A 19146-nucleotide genomic window follows, 5' to 3' on the forward strand; every position below is an offset into this window, starting at 1 on the left:
ATTCTTTTAGATACTCAAAACTCAGTTGAATGAAAGCTGAAAAACTCGTCTTCTGCCATTGGTCTTGTTTCTGATCTGACATTCCTCTGACCTGGGGTGGATTTGCAAAGATGACATCCAGAAGTCACTTTCAAATAAGCTATTCTATTAAATTTGCAGCATTTTAAGCTATGTCTGATATCATTTATTGACCAAGAAGATGCTCTCTATTGATAAGCAGTGCTTTATTGTAAGTCATATTGGACATTCACTTTTCTTGTAGCACAAAAATAAAGCATGCTGTTTAGATAAAATCTGTAATTAATAAAATGTAAGTGTATGATGCGGGCCTAAACTCCTTAAAATTACCTTACGCATGCTGAAATAACCTTCCTGATGAAGTACTTTTTTTTTTTTTTTTTTTTAATTTCTTTCAGAATTAACATTGTTCTTGCTAGTAAATTGGTCCTACAGGACTATATATTTAAAAAAAAAAAAAAAAAAAAAAAACAAAAAACCAGACCAATTTATATCCAGTAATCTCATCTTTTCTCTCTAAAGATTTCTTTTCGCATTTTCTGTCCCCGCTTGGTTTTTCAGATTTGAGTGGTTTAGACATGATTGGATGTACCAGGTTTTCTGGTAACATTACAAACTTGCTCGTCTTTTGTGATTTTTGTAAATGATCTGGATGTGGGACTGAAATGCATACCAAGTAAAATTGCAGATCGTACTAAATGAAGAAGAGCTGTTGACTCCCTCGAGGGCAGAAGAGCCTTGCAGAGAGATCTTAACAAATCAAAGGCCTGTGCAATCAGCAGGCAGATGAGATTAAGATGAGCAAGTGCCAGATTCTGCACTTGGGATGGTGTAATCCTGGCTATGTGTGCAGACTTGAGAATGAGAAGCTGGAGAATGGCCCTATGAAAAGGAATCTGGGGGTTCTGATGGTTTTACAGCAAGTTGAATGTGAGTCAGCAGGGTGTTCTGGGGTGCCCCAAGCCCCATGCTGCCCCTGGGTGAGGGGAGAGGTGCTCTGCTCTGCCCTGTGCGGCTTCGCCTCCTGTGCTGGGTGTGGACTTGGGCCTGCAATATAAGAAGGGCGTAAAAGTCTTAGGGAATGTCCAAGGGAGGGCTTAAAAAATGGTAAGGGATCTGGAGGGCGAGGTGTGTGAGGGGCAGCTGAGGCCCCTGGTGTGCTCAGACAAGGGCAGAGCAGGCTGAGGGGAGGCCTGATGGTGGCCGCAGCTCCTTCCGACTTGGGCTTCTCTGTGATACAGTGAAGAAAGCCCGCTGTATGTGTTTAGTATGTAATAACAGATACATATAGTCACTATGATTATAGTATAGCTGTATCAAACATATAGCCAAATTAACTCTAACTCTTATGAAAGATACAGAAATGGATTATTTGATTAGTTAGAGCATTCTGTCTAATTGCTCTCGTCTTTTTTTCATTAGTATCTGTACCATTAAATCCATATTTAAATTTGTAGCATTTGATAAATTGCATCTATGCCCTGAGTACTTCCAAATTGGCGCTTCCTCAAACCCGCAGTAACTAAATGATGTATTGAAGGGATTATACACTTTGTCTGTGTCAGGGTTTTATGATTTTGGGTTATCGGTATTCCGCATCATAACATCACGTAGTGCACTAGAAGTTAAAGTGTTTACGCTCCAGTTCTGGGTACCTGTCCCAGAAGAGAAGAACAACTACGTTCCCCAGGAGATTGTTCAGTGTGTTTTTATCATTTCTGCTCAGGGGAAGAGATGTAAAGTCATCTGGCCGCCCTTCTTTGTCAGGCTCTCCTTCTCAACTGGACTGTGCATCTCACCTCAGTGTTATGGTGAGGCCTATCCACCTTTCAGACACTCTCATTATATTTGATTTATTAGCTTTAATTCTAATTATATTGTATTATAGTGTGTTATTTTGCATTCCAATGCCACATTTAGTAGATTAGTTTGTTTCTCCTCAGATCGCTGCTGCTGTTGTTAATTATTATGGGGTCCCCAATTTCCCTTTTCTGGGGGTGACGATTCATGGAACCCCTTCGCTCTGCTAGTTGCCCAACCAGCCTGGAAACTGTTGACAGACTGTTGCCATCTCAGTTCATCTTCTTGAGTACTGGCAAAAGCTAGGGACGTCAGAGATTTGAATTCTGAATTTATAATCTTTATTGGTCCTTGTGGAGTGTGTGTAAGGAGTGTTTTTGAAATGTGTTCTGTGGCCCACAGAGCCTTTTTTATCAGTGGCCTGTGTTCCATTACTTAGTCCAGATATCTAAATAATTGTACTATTCTCTAGACTGTTCGTAATCTATCAATTGAACGTGCATACATATATATGTATTTCCCGTATGTGCACTGCATATTTCTTAATTGGTTTATGTTGATTGACAGTTTGATCTTTTTGTGTTTTATTAAGGCTACTTGTGTTCAGTTTTTCCTTTTTTCCCTGTTTTTTTCTTGTCCTTTTCCTATTCTGTATGTCTTTAGCAGAGTGTATTTCTTCTGTTACTGTAATGTTCCCTTTTGACCAAGGTCACATTTCAAGCCTGTTGCTGTGGTTTAGTGTTACCTACTTTCCTGGAAATAGATACGTATTTGGATATAACTAATAGATAAACACTTAGATACAACTTCTTTTGGGGTCTGTGTGTTCTCTGTCTTTCTATTCCTTTTGTGGCAACATATCCTGAAGTAGCACAGTGCTGCTTGTATAGTAGAGAGAAATAATTTACTGTCCACTACATTATGGTATAATGACTTTAAAGGTTAGAAGTAGTGCTGGGTTCTTGTTGATCTGCATGTTTTCCTGATTGAGCAGCCATGAAATGTATTGAAAGTGCATATTTAAGGTGGGGGCAAATACCTGTCAGTATGACTGTCTTGAAACTTCATGGTTAGTCAACATTACGGTTTTGATTTGCCATGAATAGTTACGCCAAGTACTGCTTATCCCTTTGTGAATAATCTTGAAAATACACGATCTGTTAGACACTCCTGAATTCATAATTGACCCTGAACAGAATCAAGTTTGAGACTGACCCTGAATTTTCATTCTGTTCATGCATATGAGTAATTCTCAGCACAGGTTGATTAGGATGACCAATGGAGGAGGCTGTGTTAAAGAAAGACATTCAGATGTTCTTGGAAGCGTTGGTTGGAAACCAGACATCAGTAGTCACGCATGTCATGGATGGCTGCAGTACCGTTGGCGTACTCAGGAGACAGTGAAGTTTCCATTTCCCTACCTCTCACTTTTCACTCAGGCTTAGTTTGTGTCTAAATAATTTATCTTCAGAATGAAAAGCAACTTGCTGATTCAACTGCTCCAAAATGGCTATTTCACTGCTTAGTTTTTGCTTGCTTATTCTTTTTAGCTGTGTTACTGGCATGCAGGTCTTTGTGTGCACGTGCTTTTCAATTTCTTGAAATCTGTGACAAGCGCATCTTGGGTGCTATAATAAATTTTACTAAGATGTTTTCTTTGTACAGATTTGAAATTGTTGAATTTGAATTAACGAATTTTGAAGCAGATCCAAGCCTAGTGGAAACTAAATTCTTCTGGAATAGCATCTTTAGGCTGAAATAATAAGATTTCAGGCCTTTCATGATGGTGATATTGGGCAGTAGGTTCTTAAGTCTAATCTGTCAACAGATATCCTGTTCCTGAAAATTCTTACTTGTGGTAAGGGGGCTACTCCAAAAGTAATGCCTCCTGTTTAATCAGGGGCGGATGTTGGTGGGGTGGCAGTAGAGGTTGAGCCTTCCACCAGTATTCCAATATATTTTGTTGCTGTGTGACAGATGGCAGCAGACATAGAAGTGTGTATGAACCAAAGGTTTGAATTCCTCTGCCGCAAAACTGGCGCCCGCTGATGTTCTTTGGCACCGACTGAACATTCGTGGAGACCAAAGAGTGGATGTGAGCACAGTGAGGTGGTAGGTGGCGTGTTTGCTTCAGCTGTGGGGTCAGTGGGTCACCTGTGCTGGTGCAGATTTTTACAAGTGCTGCATACTGTCTCTTGTTCATCGCTGCCAAAAATGCATAGCTTGTGGTGGTGACTTTGCTGAAAAATAGTGTTATTCAACACAGCTGAGAGTTTGGTCTATCAAACAGTGTTAGTGTGCTCTTTGTATCTGTTATAGTTCCTGTGGAAATAAATAGGAGGCATTATTACAGAGCAACCTACATATTTATAGTTAAGTTGCATAATGTTTTAAGGCAGACTTTTTTTTTACTTCGGTGCTGTAAATACTTGCAGTTGAGTTTAGCCCGAATTATGGAAGTACTTATATTGAACTCAGGAGCACAGTTTGTGTGTTAAGCTGGTTAACTGGTTAAATAGCTGTCATTGCAGCCTCAATGTAGTATATTAGGTTTGCTTGAAGTCTTACAAGTTTGTTATATTCACTGATCACAATCAGATAGTGTATGTTTTAATAATCATTTTGTTGCTGCTTGCTTAATTGTCAGCTGTCATGTGCATTTTTGAGCAGGTGTGTTTTACGCAGTAAGTGTTACGAGTTTGCTGTCATCCATGCAGGTTGTTCTGCAGGTACTGGCTTGTCATGTCCACTAAAATGGTCTTGTTGCTGCAGTTCTAAGCTGTGGCACCAACCCTGTTATATTCAGGCACAGCTGTTAGTGTTGGACAGATAGCTTGTTTTAGGGAGCTGATCTGTCTGGGAAGGAGTCAGTCTATGTCAGCTGGAACAACTTCTGTTTGGTTATGAGTGTGGCTGCAGAAACAGCTGTGCTGCATGGTTGTATAATAAAGCAAACCTGTGGACTGAATAACTAGGTGGCTCTTCCAAAGCGTTACAATTGTTGGTAAGGTCAAACCTGTAAAAGTTGGCCACAGATCAGAGCTGCCTAATATGAGGTTGCCAAAAATGCTTAGAGTTGATGGGGGGTATCCCTCAGGAAGGATGTAAGGAGGAAAAACAAATATGCTGAATGCTTACAGTAGGGATGACTAGTGAGAATGATTTTATTATGTGGTTGCCTGTGGCAATCAAGTTTTATATCTGATGACCTAGAACTGCTTTTAATCTAATCTTCCCTCTTCTCTACCTGCATAGATAGGTGTCTGTCCATACACAGTGTATATTATTCAGGGCACAGATTGAAACTGGACTACAGTAGCAGCATTCAGGCTTAACTTTAGAGCTGATGTAAATCACAGCCTTTGAAAAATGTTGGATTACTTCTCTTTCCAGTCTTCGTGAGCGACTGTGTCTGTGTGTAGAGAGAATAACATTCATGAGTTACAGTGAGAAGTAACAGCAAGCTGTTAAGCTAGAGAAACACTTCTTGATAGCTGTATCAATTTGTCTTTACAGTAGACTGAGTTTTTGATAATTAGATTCTGAAGTCTAATGAAATAAAAATCATTAAGGAAGGGTACGAAGTCTTGAAAGCAGGTGAATCAAGGAATTGAAATGGTGTTGTGTTCAGCATCTGGCTGGATAAGTACTTTTGTATAGTTGCCTTTGAACTGCTGTGATTAATGGTTATCAGTATATTTATTTCAGAGTTTCTCCAGTTGCTTGTGTTTGTATTTCTGGCATTACATGATGGTGATTCTTACCATTATCACCAGTGGTGGCTGTTGAGTAGGTTTGGTTTGAAAGGGTTGCAGTTGTGGTCTTTTAACTTCCACTTCAGAGGAATCTGTGTATGTAGTGAACAGCTAGGAAAGGTAACTGTCTTGTGCTTATCACAAGCAAGTTTCACTTATTACACTGCCTACATTTAGCATTGTGGTACTCTTCTGTAGTTCTTCAGTCAATCTTTGTGTTCAGCTACTGTGAATAACTTTGCACATCTAGGAAACTCACTTTGGTAGTGTCAATCTCAGGATTGATCAGGGGTGGCCAGCAGGGACAGGGAGGTGATTGTCCCTCTCTGCTCTGCTCTTGTGAGGCCCCATCTGCAGTGCTGTGTCCAGGTCTGGAGCCCCCAATACAACAAAGGCAGGGCGCTGTTGGAGAGGGTCCAGAGGAGAGCCACAAAGATGATCAGGGGACTGGAGCACCTCCTCTACAGACAGGCTGAGGGAGCTGTTGCATTGCCTACTACAGGGAGCTGGCTTGTTCAGCCTGAAGAAAAGAAGGCTGTGGGGTGACCTCATTGCAGCCTTTCAGTACCTAAAGGGAGCCTACAAACAGGAGGGGAATCAACTCCTTGAAAGGGTAGATAACAGCAGGACAGGGGGAAATGATTTTGAGTTGAAGGAGGGAAGATTTAGGTTGGATGTCAGGGGGAAATTCTTCCCAGAGAGAGTGGTGAGGTGCTGGCACAGGCTGCCCAGAGAGGTTGTGGATGCCCCGTCCCTGGAGGTTCAAGGCCAGGTTGGATGGGGCCCTGGGCAGCCTGGTCTAGTATTAAATGGGGAGGTTGGTGGCCCTGCATGTGGCAGGGGGGTTGGAGATACGTGATCCTCAAGGTCCTTCCACCCCTGGCCATTCTGTGATTCTGTGATTGCTTTGTAAATGTTGACCTGTATCACTTTATTTTGGGGGACCCCATTGATAGCTTCTCTTTATTGAAATAACAGCTAACAATGCATGATAGTCATCTCTCCAAATAATGCAAACCCTCAAGAGGACCCTTGCTCAAATCTAATTCTGGGTGATTTCCACTGTAGTGTTTAGTTAGGAACACGTTTGAATGTGTTTTGGAAATCTTTGAGTGCTCTGTACCTGTTTAAGCAGCACTGGTCTGATTAATGGGCTGCCCAGGTGGAGTCGCCAACTGTGGAGGTGTTGAAGGAACATCTTGAGGGCGTCACGATGAGGGATGTGGTTTAGTGAGAACTAAATTGGTGATGGGTGGATGGTTGGACTGAATGATCTTGTAGGTCTTTTCCAGCCTTGGTGATTCTGCGGTCAATGAGTATGTGAACCCCTCAGTTACCTCTATAGGAGTACTGTGAGATGTTGTCTTTCCTTTGCAAAATTTACGTAATTCTTTCCCCATTTATTGTATCTTTCCTCAGTATATTTATGCAGCTGTAGTTTCTATCAGTCTGTTTAGTGATGGATACAGGATGGTAATTGTAATTACTTGGTCAATTATCACTTTCTGTTTAAGTAATTGATTACAGAAACTGTAATACAAAATTACTGAATGCCTTTAGAAGTCTAAGTGAAAGTCATGTGGTCCCAGTGGTTTGTTCTAAAATCCTCTTTTATTAGCACTTAGGATATTTTTCATTCTTAACCCCTAGAAAGAGAGCTTTGATGTGTTCCTCCCTGATCTTTTCCTTACTGAACATCAGAGCAAACATCTTGCTCTGTTTTCTCTGCTGTGGTTCAGGTTTCTCAGATGCTGTGTCTTTTGGAAAACTGTACTGTTGTACCATAGGTATGTTAGACGAACCTTTGCTCTGAGATAGCTGAAGATAGGCTGCACATCTTTGCCTAGCAAAGGATAAAGAATGGGACAAATAAATGCGTGTCTTCCCTCACACGTGTAATTCCATGATTCTTGTTAGTTCAGAGACTTTTTGGTAGTAGCCTTTCTAGTTCTGGGGGAGTTTAGGTTAGTTGTATGCTTTATGTGATGAGTCTTTAAGTGGCCTGCAGGCTTTCAAAAAGCTTTTTGTTCTTCTGGCTGCTCCATTTCATTTCCTTTTAACTTGGTTCTTCGTACTTCTGTTCTTCCTTTCAAAATTCAGAAGTTAAAGTCATGAAGTGTTTTCTCATTCATTCCCTTGGGATAAAATATGCTATTCTGGACAGCTGTCTGGATAATTGCATCTTCAACCATGTTGTGTGGCTCAGAATTACCAAGTGTTGCTTTTCCTTCTGTTCATGGGTCTTTCTGCTGGTAGGTGGCTGTGATTTGCTTGTTTGCTTTTTGTCTGTCTTGGTCTGCACAGCAGTTCTTGAAATCTTCAGCTTACTGCATGTCTGGCTTTTGCAGTCTCGCTTCTTCCTCTTATCCGTGCTGTCACTGTGTTATGGCATTAATATGTTGTTTGTCCTCTTTTGGATATGAAATTAAATGTAGCATAGCACCTGTTAACTTAAATAATTTAGTTAAGATACGGTGCTTTCTTAATAGAAAGTATTTCTTTTAGGGGATCAATGGATTTTTTTGTTTGCATGTTGTTTGTACGCTTGTATTACACTGTCTCCAGAACTTTATTAATCCCTTTAGTTTTCAAGATGTCTTAATTATGTGTTCTCTCAAAACCAGTCTACTTTTTTTTTTCTTTTTTTTTTTACGGCTTTGTATGGAAGCATTTGCACATGCTGGTCTTAGTTTGAATGTCTGTTTCAAGTGCTCTGCATTGATGAAACTGTTTTGGTGAGATGTCAGTGACTCCTTTCTATCCTTACAACTTTGCTCCAAGGGTGCGTAACCATGACCGTGCTTTTCCGTATGTTACCTTCATCCCAGGTGTTACTAATGGCATTTAGTAGAGACTTGGGCTTGGAAAAGCCAGCCTTCTGTTGATTATTTTTAGGTATGTTCTTTCATTCCCAAGTTTCTTCAATTTCTAATAAATTTAAAACTATTCTATTTTTCAACTATAAAGACTTGGCTTATGAAGCATTGCCTAGCTGGCTGCCTTAAAGCTGTTGTATTTATCATTTTTCCAGAGACATGCCTGGATTTTGCCTTTTATTTTTTCAGCAATTAAACCTTGAATGTAGATATGAGGTGGTGATTTATTTTAGTATGAAGACTTCTATACATCAGTGGTACAACCTAATTTAAAAGGAGAACATAGCCTTGTTCAGGAAGGGCTGGTGTGTATTGGTACTGCCTGTGTTTCCATCCAGCTGTAATTTTGGTGCCTGTGTGGTACCACAAAACCTTGAGCTCATTTAGCAACGCTATTGAAAATAAATTCTCTGCAGAATTGATCTTGCCAGTCTGTGGCTTTTTGGGCTTTGGATTTATTTTTTATCCAGAGTTTTAACAATTCATCCAGTCTAATGAATTTTAGAGGGTTCTAGCAATCACGTTTCTATGGTAGCAGTAAAATGTGCTTAATAAGCAGTGGGGATAGAGTTTTTCTTAGTTTCCTATTGTAAACCTATGCTTCTGAGTTATTTCTGTTGCTGTTAGTTTTCACTTAGAAATACTGTGTACAAAATTGCCTGTAGTTTTTGGGTCTCTTTTCAGTATTAGCATTTTCAGAACACTTCATGGGTCATTGTGCAAGTTGCTTTTGTTTTTGAAAAGAAACAAAATTAAAAATTGTATTTTGTTGCTGAGTTTTGCAGTTAGAAGCTGATATGTGTGAAAATACCAGCAGTTATTATTGTGTACCAACAGTTAAGCACATGAGTTTTTCTTGTTATGGCATACCTAACACAGGTCACTAAAACCTCCTAGGAGCCTATATGGGGAAAAACAAATATGAATAGGCAAAAAGATATCTTCCAGTTTATTATAATACATGCATATGATTTGTAGCAAAAGTAATAACTCCACCTATATTCTTAGCGAGAACCTTTAAAAACAGAAATAGCAAAGCTTTGACTCAGGTCTGAGGTGTAGTCTTAGCATATTCTCATTTCCTCTTTGCTCCCCTCTGTTTAGGTATATTTAAGACTTCATTAAAAGCTTTATGTGCCTGTGATGCTTTTCTCCTAGTGGAGAAAGAAAATATATGGAATAAAACTGGGAAACTTCTGAGAATCAATGAACTGAATACGTTCTTATCAGTAAAAACGGAGATGTAGGGAAATCTAACTTTGAATTAATCAGCCCTTGAGAGGAAAAATGATAGGTACGAGAGAATATTGGATTAAATTAATCTTCAGTGTAACTGACTGATTTCCAGGAAGTTACAAAGCCAGCTGTTTTGATGATAATGGTTCTTTTGAAAGAAAACTCTTCATTCCAATTGTTACCTTCATTACATTTCAGATGGTCTTACATAATGGCATTTGGCTGTAAGGCTAACAACATATGAAGGAATTAATAGGTGGTTGCTTCTCTTCCAGGATTAATCTGGTTCACAGCCTTGTTGTTTGTATTCCCTCCCCCTCCCCCGCCAGCTCCAGTTAATGAACATGAAGGCTTGAATAATATTCTAAATGCTTAGAAGAATATTTGTGCTTTATTTCTTTGAGCCTCTTTACTGCCTGAGGATTTTAAGGCCTATCTTCAAACAGTAGATAACTACACATGTTGATACCCTATTGTAAAAATGCTGTCGAGCCTGGTAAACTTAATGACTGTTGCAAAACCTGAGGAATGAGTACAGGCTTGAGCTTTGAGCATTTTCAGTCTCTTGTGTTGTGTGTTAAGCTATGGATGTCTGAACCTGTACTAAGTACTACTTCAGTGCATATATACAATCTGAAAATGATTAGCAATGTAAGATAAGCCTGATTTGTGATGTGTGTTCTGTAATTTTTCTTTAGTCATGTTTTGAATTTAACCTTGTATGTTCTACCACAGGCATTGTGGAGTTTGACACCATATAAAGCAAAGAAACTTAACTGGTAAGATTTCTTTTGTCAATAGTTCAATTTGCTTAAATCATTTATTTTCTTTACATTCTATTATAAACAGACTTCTTTAATTCTAGTACTTGATTTCGTAATTGCAACTATATCTGTGTCTTCATACTGTACTTTTTCCATCTACCTATGAAGCCCAAAAAATGAATCCTGGAAATGGAATGTAACAGTAGAAAATTGAGAATGAACAGTACTGTTGCTGCTTTTCTAGTGGCAATAAAGGTATAGACCAACATTTTCCCTATTGGTGTAGGACTACCGTGCTGAAAATCAGGTTTTAACTGAAACTATAAGTTCCAAAAAGTCATTTCCATGAGCTGACTTGGTGCAAGAGGTTCTAGCTGTTTTCAAATATGCTCCATTTCAGGTATTTAATATTTGTTTTAACCCTGTTTCATAACACACAGCTTTTGCAGAAAGTAGCAAGTTGCTTCAAGAAGAGCAGGCTCCACACAGGAAGGAAAATAAAAGGTCTTGGAGCAACTTACTAAGGTAAACAGATTGCAGTGGATTTCTGGATGGGTAAGTATTTATGAGTGGGATATTTCAACTTCATCTATTCAGCTTCCTTTAATAAAGAATGTATAAGAATGCACAGAAAGCTACTTGTAGCTTTTGATAAATGCTCAGTGATGTCACTCATCAGTGTGTACTTGGACATACCCTAATTATAATGTTGAGTATGTATTTCTTGTACTATCGAAGTCAGCTTAATTCACTGTTTCTTAGTACAAATATTCTTTACAGAAATTTAATTCCCTTAACAACAATCATATGATTGTTTGGAATTGCAGAAGGCAAGAAGAGGTGCAGAAGTTACATATTCTGCTTGCCTCTTATCAGTATTTAAATCATTATAACGTAGTTATAAACAGGGGATTTGACAAAACTGAACTAAATGTAAACTGAAACCCACAAGCAAAGTAGCTGTTGTGAGGGAGCTTGAAGAAGCATTGGTTGCTGTTAGAGAGAAAAGAGATCAAAGCTGTTGAAAGCTGCAGTGAAGAAGTCAGGATGGCTAGAAATGCAAAGTTGCTGTGCGCCTGTGATAGTGTGTGTATTCTCAATGCACGTGGCGTTTCTCTATCTCCTTTGCTTCTCTGTCTCAGTTATAGTGGGACCACGTAAGGAGATTTGCCTTTGTGGGAGTGTGGGAATGTCAGTTGAACTTCAAAGTTACTAATATGCAAAATGATATAGCTTTTTTTGCTAGATGAAAATGATGTGCACTGATACGGCTTCAGTCTTTTTTTGTATAAATCTGTTGATGTTGAAAGTTGGTAATGTTTCTAATAGCAATGAAATTTAATAGGAATTCAGTTTTTTTATTCTGATTGTCTAAATCTTGACTTTGCTTTGCAGTCTAGCAAAAGAAGTGTTATGGGCTCATAGTGTCCGTGGGTGGAGGGAATCCCTCAGAAGAGGAACTGAGAAATGGAGATATTGTAATGAGTACCAACAAAAATTCAGTTTCTGATGTGTTTTTTGCTAGACACTATGATTTATAACTGTTAGTGGGAATTGTTGGTATAGGCCATTTCTCTTCCTCGTACAGGTTTAGAAATGAAATCAATTTTAAGATATTCAAATAAGAGCATAGAGAAACTATGTGAGTTTTCATGGTGTATTATCTGAGATAAGAAGAAAACCAAATATAAATTAAAACTATGATTTCTATACCTGGGTGTTGGAGTAGATGATCTTGAGAGGTCACTTCCAACCAACTCTGTGAATCTGTGTAGTTATTTTTAGGAACCGTTACTGGAAAGTTGTGTCTTAATCTGACATTTGTTTGTTGTTGTTGTTGCTTTGTTTTTATTCAAACAGCAGGTCTGGAATGGACTCAAGTTCTCTGGGAGGATTAGGACTGTCTGAACGTACTCCTGACCTACTAGCAAATACCACCATGGCAGCAGGTCTTGCAAATGTAGGAAATACATTTGCTGGTCCACCAAGTTCTTTAGTTTCTAGACCAAGTAAATTCCAGAACTCTACTGTAGAAGATGACGATGATGTAGTTTTTATTGAACCTGTACAAACGCCACAAAATTCTACATCACTGATAGCAGAACAAAGGAACGCTGCGTTTGCATTGTCAAAAAATGACGAACTTCAAGGAGATGATTGCAAAATGCTTCCTCCTCCGAAAGACTTGAATTCTCAAAAGGGGAGTATAAGTGAAACTATTATTATTGATGATGAAGAAGATATTGAAACAAATCAAGGACAGGAGAAGAATGCTTCCAGTTTTAATGAGAGAAGGCTTCCAGAGTGTAAAAATAGAGCCAACGATATGGATTTCTCAGCTTCCAGTTTTTCAAGAAGTAAGGTAAATTCAGGAATTGGTAATAGTGGTATATCCACAGAACCAGACTCTGACATTCAGATTGCTAATGTAACTACATTAGAAACAGGTGCTATGAGCTCTGTGAGTGATGATCATGTAGAAAATGCTGAAGGGCATGACATGAACTTAATGATTACGCATGTAACATCATTGCAGAATGCCAACTTGGGAGATGTATCTAACGGACTGCAGTCAAGTAATTTTGGTGTTAATATGCAAACATACACCCCATCTTTAACTTCACAGACCAAGACTGGTGTAGGACCTTTCAATCCTGGTAGAATGAATGTGGCTGGAGATGTATTTCAAAATGGAGAATCTGTGACTCATCATAATCCTGGTAAGTTAGAATTCTCATCATTTCCTTAAAATTGTTTGGTAATTTTTTGGGGAGCAGTTGAACTGCTTTAGTTTATAAGTTTAATTCATGTAGAACTTGATTCTCTTCATCCTTATCATGGTTTTCTATCACAACATTCTACAACTCTAGAAAAAAAAAAATCTTCAGTAACTTAATGCCTTGGGTAGGTAAGATATCCCAGTTCATTGTGCAGTAATGCTTCAGGTGTTTTCAGACATAAATATTTCTATCTAAAGAGCAAAATTTTATTTATAACTTGAGTATACTCTTTTATTCATACAAAGAATGGTGAATCATAGAATCACCAAGGTTGGAAAAGGCCTCTTAAATCATGCAGTCTAACCATCCACCTATGACCAATATTTCCCACTAAACCATGTCCCTCAGTGCAACAACGAAGTGTTTCTTGGAATAACTTCAGAGTCAATGACTCCACCACCTCCCTGTGCAGCTCAAAGAGGAAGCATTTCCAAATGTCCAACCTGAATCTCCCTTGGCACAACGTGAGGCCATTCCCTCTAGTCCTATCATAGTTACATGGGAGAAGAGGCCAACCTCACCACAGCCTCCCTTCAGGCAATTGTAGAGAGTGATAAGAGATCCCCGAGCTTCCTCCAGACTAAACAATCCCAGTTCCCTCAGCCACTCATCGTAAGGCTTGTGCTCCAAGTCCCTCACCAGCTTCAGTGCCCTTCTCTGAACCTGCTCCAGGGCCTCAGTGTCGTTCTTGTAGGGAGGGACCCAAAATTAAACTCAAGGTGCAAGGCTGAGTACAGAGGGATGGCCACTTTCCCGCTCCTATTAGCGATGCTATTTCTATCATGTTTAGCCAAGCACTGACCAAGATCCCCTTAGATCCATTTGCTCTACACACTCTTCCATGCACTCTGCTCTAAGCCTGTAGCGTTGGCTGTGGTTGTGGCCAAAGTGCAGGATCCAGCACTTGGTCGTGTTGAGCTTCATCCCATTGGCCCCAGCGATCCAGCCTACCCAGGTCCCTCTGTAGGGCCTTCCTATCCCCAGGCAGATCACTGCTTCCTGCCAACTTGATCTCATCTGCAAACTGAGGGTGTACTCAATGCCTTCATCCAGGTCATCAGTAAAGATACTGAACAGGACAGGCCCCAATGCCATGCCCTGGGATCACCACTCGTGACTGTTCTCCAGTTGGATTTAACTCCGTTCAGCACTATTCTCTGAGCCTAGCCATCCAGCCAATTCTTTACCCAGCAAGGACTGTACCTATTCAAGTTGTGGTCTGCCAGCTTCTCCAGGAGAGTACTGTGGGAGACAGTGTTGAAGGCTTTGCTGAAGTCTAGGTAGACTGTCAGCAGCCTTTTCCTCATCCACCAGGTAGGTAACTTGAGCACAGAAGGAGATCAGGTTGGTCAAGCAGGACCTGCCTGTCATGAACCCATGCTGGCTAGGCCTGATTCCCCAGTTGTCCCACATATGCCCTATGATCTCCCTCAAGATGATCTGCTTAATTATGTTACCTTGCACTGAGGTCAGGCTGAGAGGCCTGTAGTTCCCCAGATCATCCTTACAATCTTTCTTGTAGATGAAAGTAATGTTGGCAGTAAATGGAAGTAATGTTGGCAAGCCTCCAGCCCTCTGGGCCCTCTCATATTGACCAGGAGTGCTGATAAATGATGGAAAGTGGTTTGGCTATCAACTGCCCACAGTTGCCCTGCTCTTCAGTGTGTTCCATCCAGCCCCATGGACTTGTGGCAGTCCACGTGGCGTAGTAGTTCTTTTAACTGTTTCCATATGAATCGTGGGGAAGTTTGTTCAGCTCCCCATTTGAGACTTTCAGGTCAGGGTAGTCTGAGGATGAATGGATGGATGCCATTAGTCTTCTCCAAGAGCATACTGCTGGTTCATGTTAAATTTTTCTTCAGCCAGAACCCGTGAGTCCTTCTCAGCAGGACTGCTGTCATGGAGTAGCAAAGGAAACAAAGCACTTTGCTTTGAACCTCATTAGATTTACAGGGGCCTACCTTCTGAGTTAATCAGGGTCCTTCTGTTTTATCAAATGCACTGCTCAGTTTTGTTTCATCAGCAGACTTGCTGGGGGTGCACTCGACCTCATTGTCTGTGTCACTGATAAAGATGGTAAGGAGTACCAGACCCAGGATGGACCTGTGGGAGACATCACTTGTTACTGGCCTCCACCTGGAGGTAGAACCATTGACCACAGCCCTCTGGCTGACCTTCCAACTAATTCCTTTTCCACCAAATAGTCCACCCTTTAAATCCATATCTTTCCAGTTTAGAGACAGGATGTGGTGGGTGGAGGGACCATGTCAAAGGCTTGGCAGAAGTCCAAGTAGATTATATTACTTACCTTGTCTTTGTCCACCAGTGCTTCACTCCATCATAGAAGGCCACCAGATTGATCAGGCACAGCCTGCCCTTGGTGAAGCCATGCTTGCTTTCTTGGATCACCCACTTTTCCCTCACGTGCCTTAGAATGTCTTCCAGGAGGATCTGTTCCATGATTTTTGAGACATAGATACGAGGCTTACAGGCCCGTAGTTCCCCAGGACTTTCTTTCTCCCTTTCTTGCAAATGAGAGTGATATTTCCCTTTTTCCGGTCCCTGAGGTCTTCTCCTGACAGCCACTTTTCAAACATGATGGAGAGTGACTCAGCAACCACCTCAACCATCTCCCTTAGGACCCTGGGATGTGTATCCCCTAACCCCATGTAGACAGTAACAGTAATAAGAGTGGACTCTAGGGGTCTCCTGCATTGCTTATGGCTCACTGTGTTCTCTGGGTGGTTGAAACCCCCATCAGGATGAGAGCCTGTGAGAGTGAAACTTCTTGCAGCTGACACAGGAAACCTCATTGTATGATTTTGTTACTTCTGTGTAAATAGCAGTATACTGTGTATTGTAAGCAAGTCTTACTAAAATAAAATGGGACAGTTGTCAGTGGTCTTACGTGAAAATGTGAAAGCTTAAATTCTGTAGAATAGCAAAAGTAATTCAAAATATTTTGAGTTTCTGTACCAATACTCTGCTGCCCAGCTGGGGAAGAAGTATGGGGGAAAAAAAGCATGAATGACCACTGTTGCGAAAGGCCTGGCTTCAGACTAGTTGGGGTAGTTTAAAAAAAGTTATTGTAAGGTAGAATCCAAGTGCAGTAGACACATACTGTTTACATTGCTTAACTTGTAATATATTGATTAAAATCATGGATTTTCTATGTACTTTTCAAGAAATATTTAAATAGTGCAGTTCTTCATTTTAGTCGTGTCACCTAATGTACTTTTGCTAAAGTGTTAGTATCTTCCATATTCTACTTTGGAAATGGCAGTATGAAGATAAGCCTTTAAGTCAGATGTTATCTTGTGTTCTTTTTGTTGTATTCATGTTAAATTTATTATCTAAATTTGACATCTAAGTTGAAGTTTGAGAAATTATTGTCTGGATGTTTCAGTTATTCAGAGAGATCCTGCATTTAGATTTGTTGAGCCGCATAAGGTTCACCTGGGCCCACTGCTTGAACCTGTCTGTTTCTCTCTGGATGGCATTTTGTCCTTTGGGTGTGTCAGCCGCATCACGCAGCTTGGGTGTCATCAGCAAACTTGCACAGGGGGGCTCCCGTTCCCCCTCTCAGTGTCACTGATGAAGATGTTAAACAGGAAACATTTTCAAGATATATATTTCCATTTTATTTTTTCCTTCAGAATTTCCTTCCTTTTTCTTCTAGAGACTTGTATGTGCTTCTCAGCGAAAGTAGTGACGTGTACAGATTATCTAAAGGAGGGGTGCAAGGAGAGTGGAGCCAGGTTCTTTTCAGTCAAGTCCAGTGCCAGAGTAAGAGGCAATGGGCATAAACGGGAATGCAGGAGGTTCCCTTTGAACACCAGAAGTGCTGCTGTGCTGTGCATGTGACAGAGCATTGGCACAGGCTGCCTGGGGGCTGTGGGGTCTCCTCCTTGGGGATCTGCTGAAGCCACCTGGAGGTGGTCCTGGACACCCTGCTCTGCGTGTCCCTGCTGGAGCAAGGGTTAAGCGGAGGGACCCTGAGGTCCCTGCCAACCTCAATGGTTCTGTGCTTCAGTGATTTGTTTGCTTTCTTTTTTTGGAGGATTTGAAGCCTTGAAGATGCAAACGCAGAATATTGTTTTCCTGATAGTTTTTTGGTTTTTTTTTCTTCTTCCTGTTAATGTGACATCTACATATCAGAAAACAGTAAATCAGAGTTGTTGGTACTGTTGCTCTTGAGAAGTCCAAGCTACTGTCAAATAGAGTGGTAGCTATGTGTGTGAAATAGTATGTAGAAGTGAAATGCCTGTCTAAATGAGTGGAATCACAGGCTTGAAAGGTAAGTCTCAAGTTCTGTGAGAGTACTTGGGGTAGCTGACACATACTATTTAAAATGTTTGTAAATGGTTTGTAACAGTGAAAAGAAGTTCTTACTTATGTTTTGTTTTATACCCAAGTAATGTATCATTCTTGGCATCCTTTAGAAGCTCAAAGTTCCTGAACTGTGGTGATAGTTATTAAAATGAAAGCTTATGTTCTGTTGAAAAGCCTAGAATTCAAAGTTTATTGAAGGACAGAACTGTATATTTTTCTTGTCCAAGCTGTGTTTCTTGATTCAAAACAAGATACTGATGATGTAATTTAACCAGAAGCATGCAACGTTTCCAGGTGCGTAAAAAGAACTCGGGTAAAATTTTCTACCCAGTAGATATGCAGATGATTCTATGAAATGTCACTCCATAAAAGATGTGCCAAAAGTGGCATAGTTCCACAACAGTTTGTTGTCCAAAAATACAGTTGAAAGACTGGTGAGATCTGGAGTAGAAGGACATGGAACTGTTTACTGCCAACATTTAATGGAATGTTATTTTCTAGGGGCATAGATTTCTACAGAAAAAAACTTGAAACTCTCATGGCTATGCTGGTTTGCAGATTAAGTGGTATTTGTTGTGTTGAGAAGACTGTCACGTCAGAAGCAAACTCTACAGTAAGCAGTGACGTAGATGGAAATCTCACAGTACAACTCCTTGGCTGCAGGCTAGACGAAGAGATTACCAAGAGACTGGCTCAACTCTGTGTTTTGCTACAGAGACAGGACTAAATAATTTTATCAGTTGTGCATTAAAGCTCACTTGAGAATAAAATAACTAATGCAAATCTTAAGCTTTCATACTTATGTTGATAAATTTGGAAAGCTTGTGTCTTGAACCATGGTAGTTGCAGTTCTGTTGGTTTGGAGATCAGAATTACCCGTTTGCAAACACAGTGCAAGAGGTGTAGAATGGGACCATTCTGAGTCTTGTTCATGTTCTGAAGCTTTTTTCAGCAGTGGAGAGTGGTACTGTGAAAGTGAATTTTGAATCTGAATTTCTGAAATGCCACTATAATTGTTAGTTCCAGGAAAAAAAAATTATGACCATACAATTCTCTGTATGTGCTCATGTACTCACTTAACTTTTTTTTTTTCTTTACTGAAGATTCTTGGATATCCCAATCAGCTTCATTCCCTAGGAATCAAAAGCAACCAGGTGTGGATTCTTTGTCACCAGTGGCATCACTACCCAAACAGATCTTCCAGCCTTCTACTCAGCAGCCACCGCCTTCTAAACAGGTTAAAGTTACATGTGCAAACTGCAAAAAGCCTTTGCAAAAGGGACAGACTGCTTATCAACGGAAAGGATCAGCTCATCTGTTTTGTTCTACTACCTGCCTCTCATCATTCTCACACAAACCCACTCCAAAGAAACTTTGTGTCATGTGCAGAAAGTAAGGGATTTTTTTTTTACTTAGCAGCTAAATCCAGTAATACTTGAGATTCTCATGTATTCATGATAATTGTACTGTTAATGATATAAAATTTGACTACACAAGTACTTTATATACTGTCAGTTTAATGTCATTTGTAAATGTTGAATTCACTGTTTACACAAGAAGAAGGTAAGTTTGAAATCAGAGTAGG

The 19146-nt window shown here is 40.1% G+C and overlaps 1 protein-coding gene across 14 annotated transcripts in view; it reads left to right on the forward strand.

Moving 5' to 3' along the window:
• Window positions 1-19146, forward strand: part of ZMYM2 (zinc finger MYM-type containing 2) — an 89673-nt gene that overhangs the window by 9565 nt on the left and 60962 nt on the right. For 5 of the 14 annotated variants that reach the window (XM_052671291.1, XM_052671292.1, XM_052671290.1 and 2 more), the window contains 4 exons: window positions 10421-10478; window positions 10903-11004; window positions 12310-13169; window positions 18665-18953. In XM_052671291.1, the coding sequence (XP_052527251.1) occupies window positions 12320-13169; window positions 18665-18953 (1139 nt within the window). In that variant the 5' untranslated portion in view covers window positions 10421-10478; window positions 10903-11004; window positions 12310-12319. Of the gene's footprint in view, window positions 1-10420; window positions 10479-10885; window positions 11005-12309; window positions 13170-17393; window positions 17527-18664; window positions 18954-19146 lie in introns of those variants that run through there. The other 9 variants (XM_052671300.1, XM_052671304.1, XM_052671299.1 and 6 more) reach the window with 8 other exon arrangements.

This window comes from Tympanuchus pallidicinctus, unplaced genomic scaffold (assembly GCF_026119805.1).
Source record: "Tympanuchus pallidicinctus isolate F22 unplaced genomic scaffold, pur_lepc_1.0 scaffold11, whole genome shotgun sequence".
Taxonomy (NCBI): domain Eukaryota; kingdom Metazoa; phylum Chordata; class Aves; order Galliformes; family Phasianidae; genus Tympanuchus; species Tympanuchus pallidicinctus.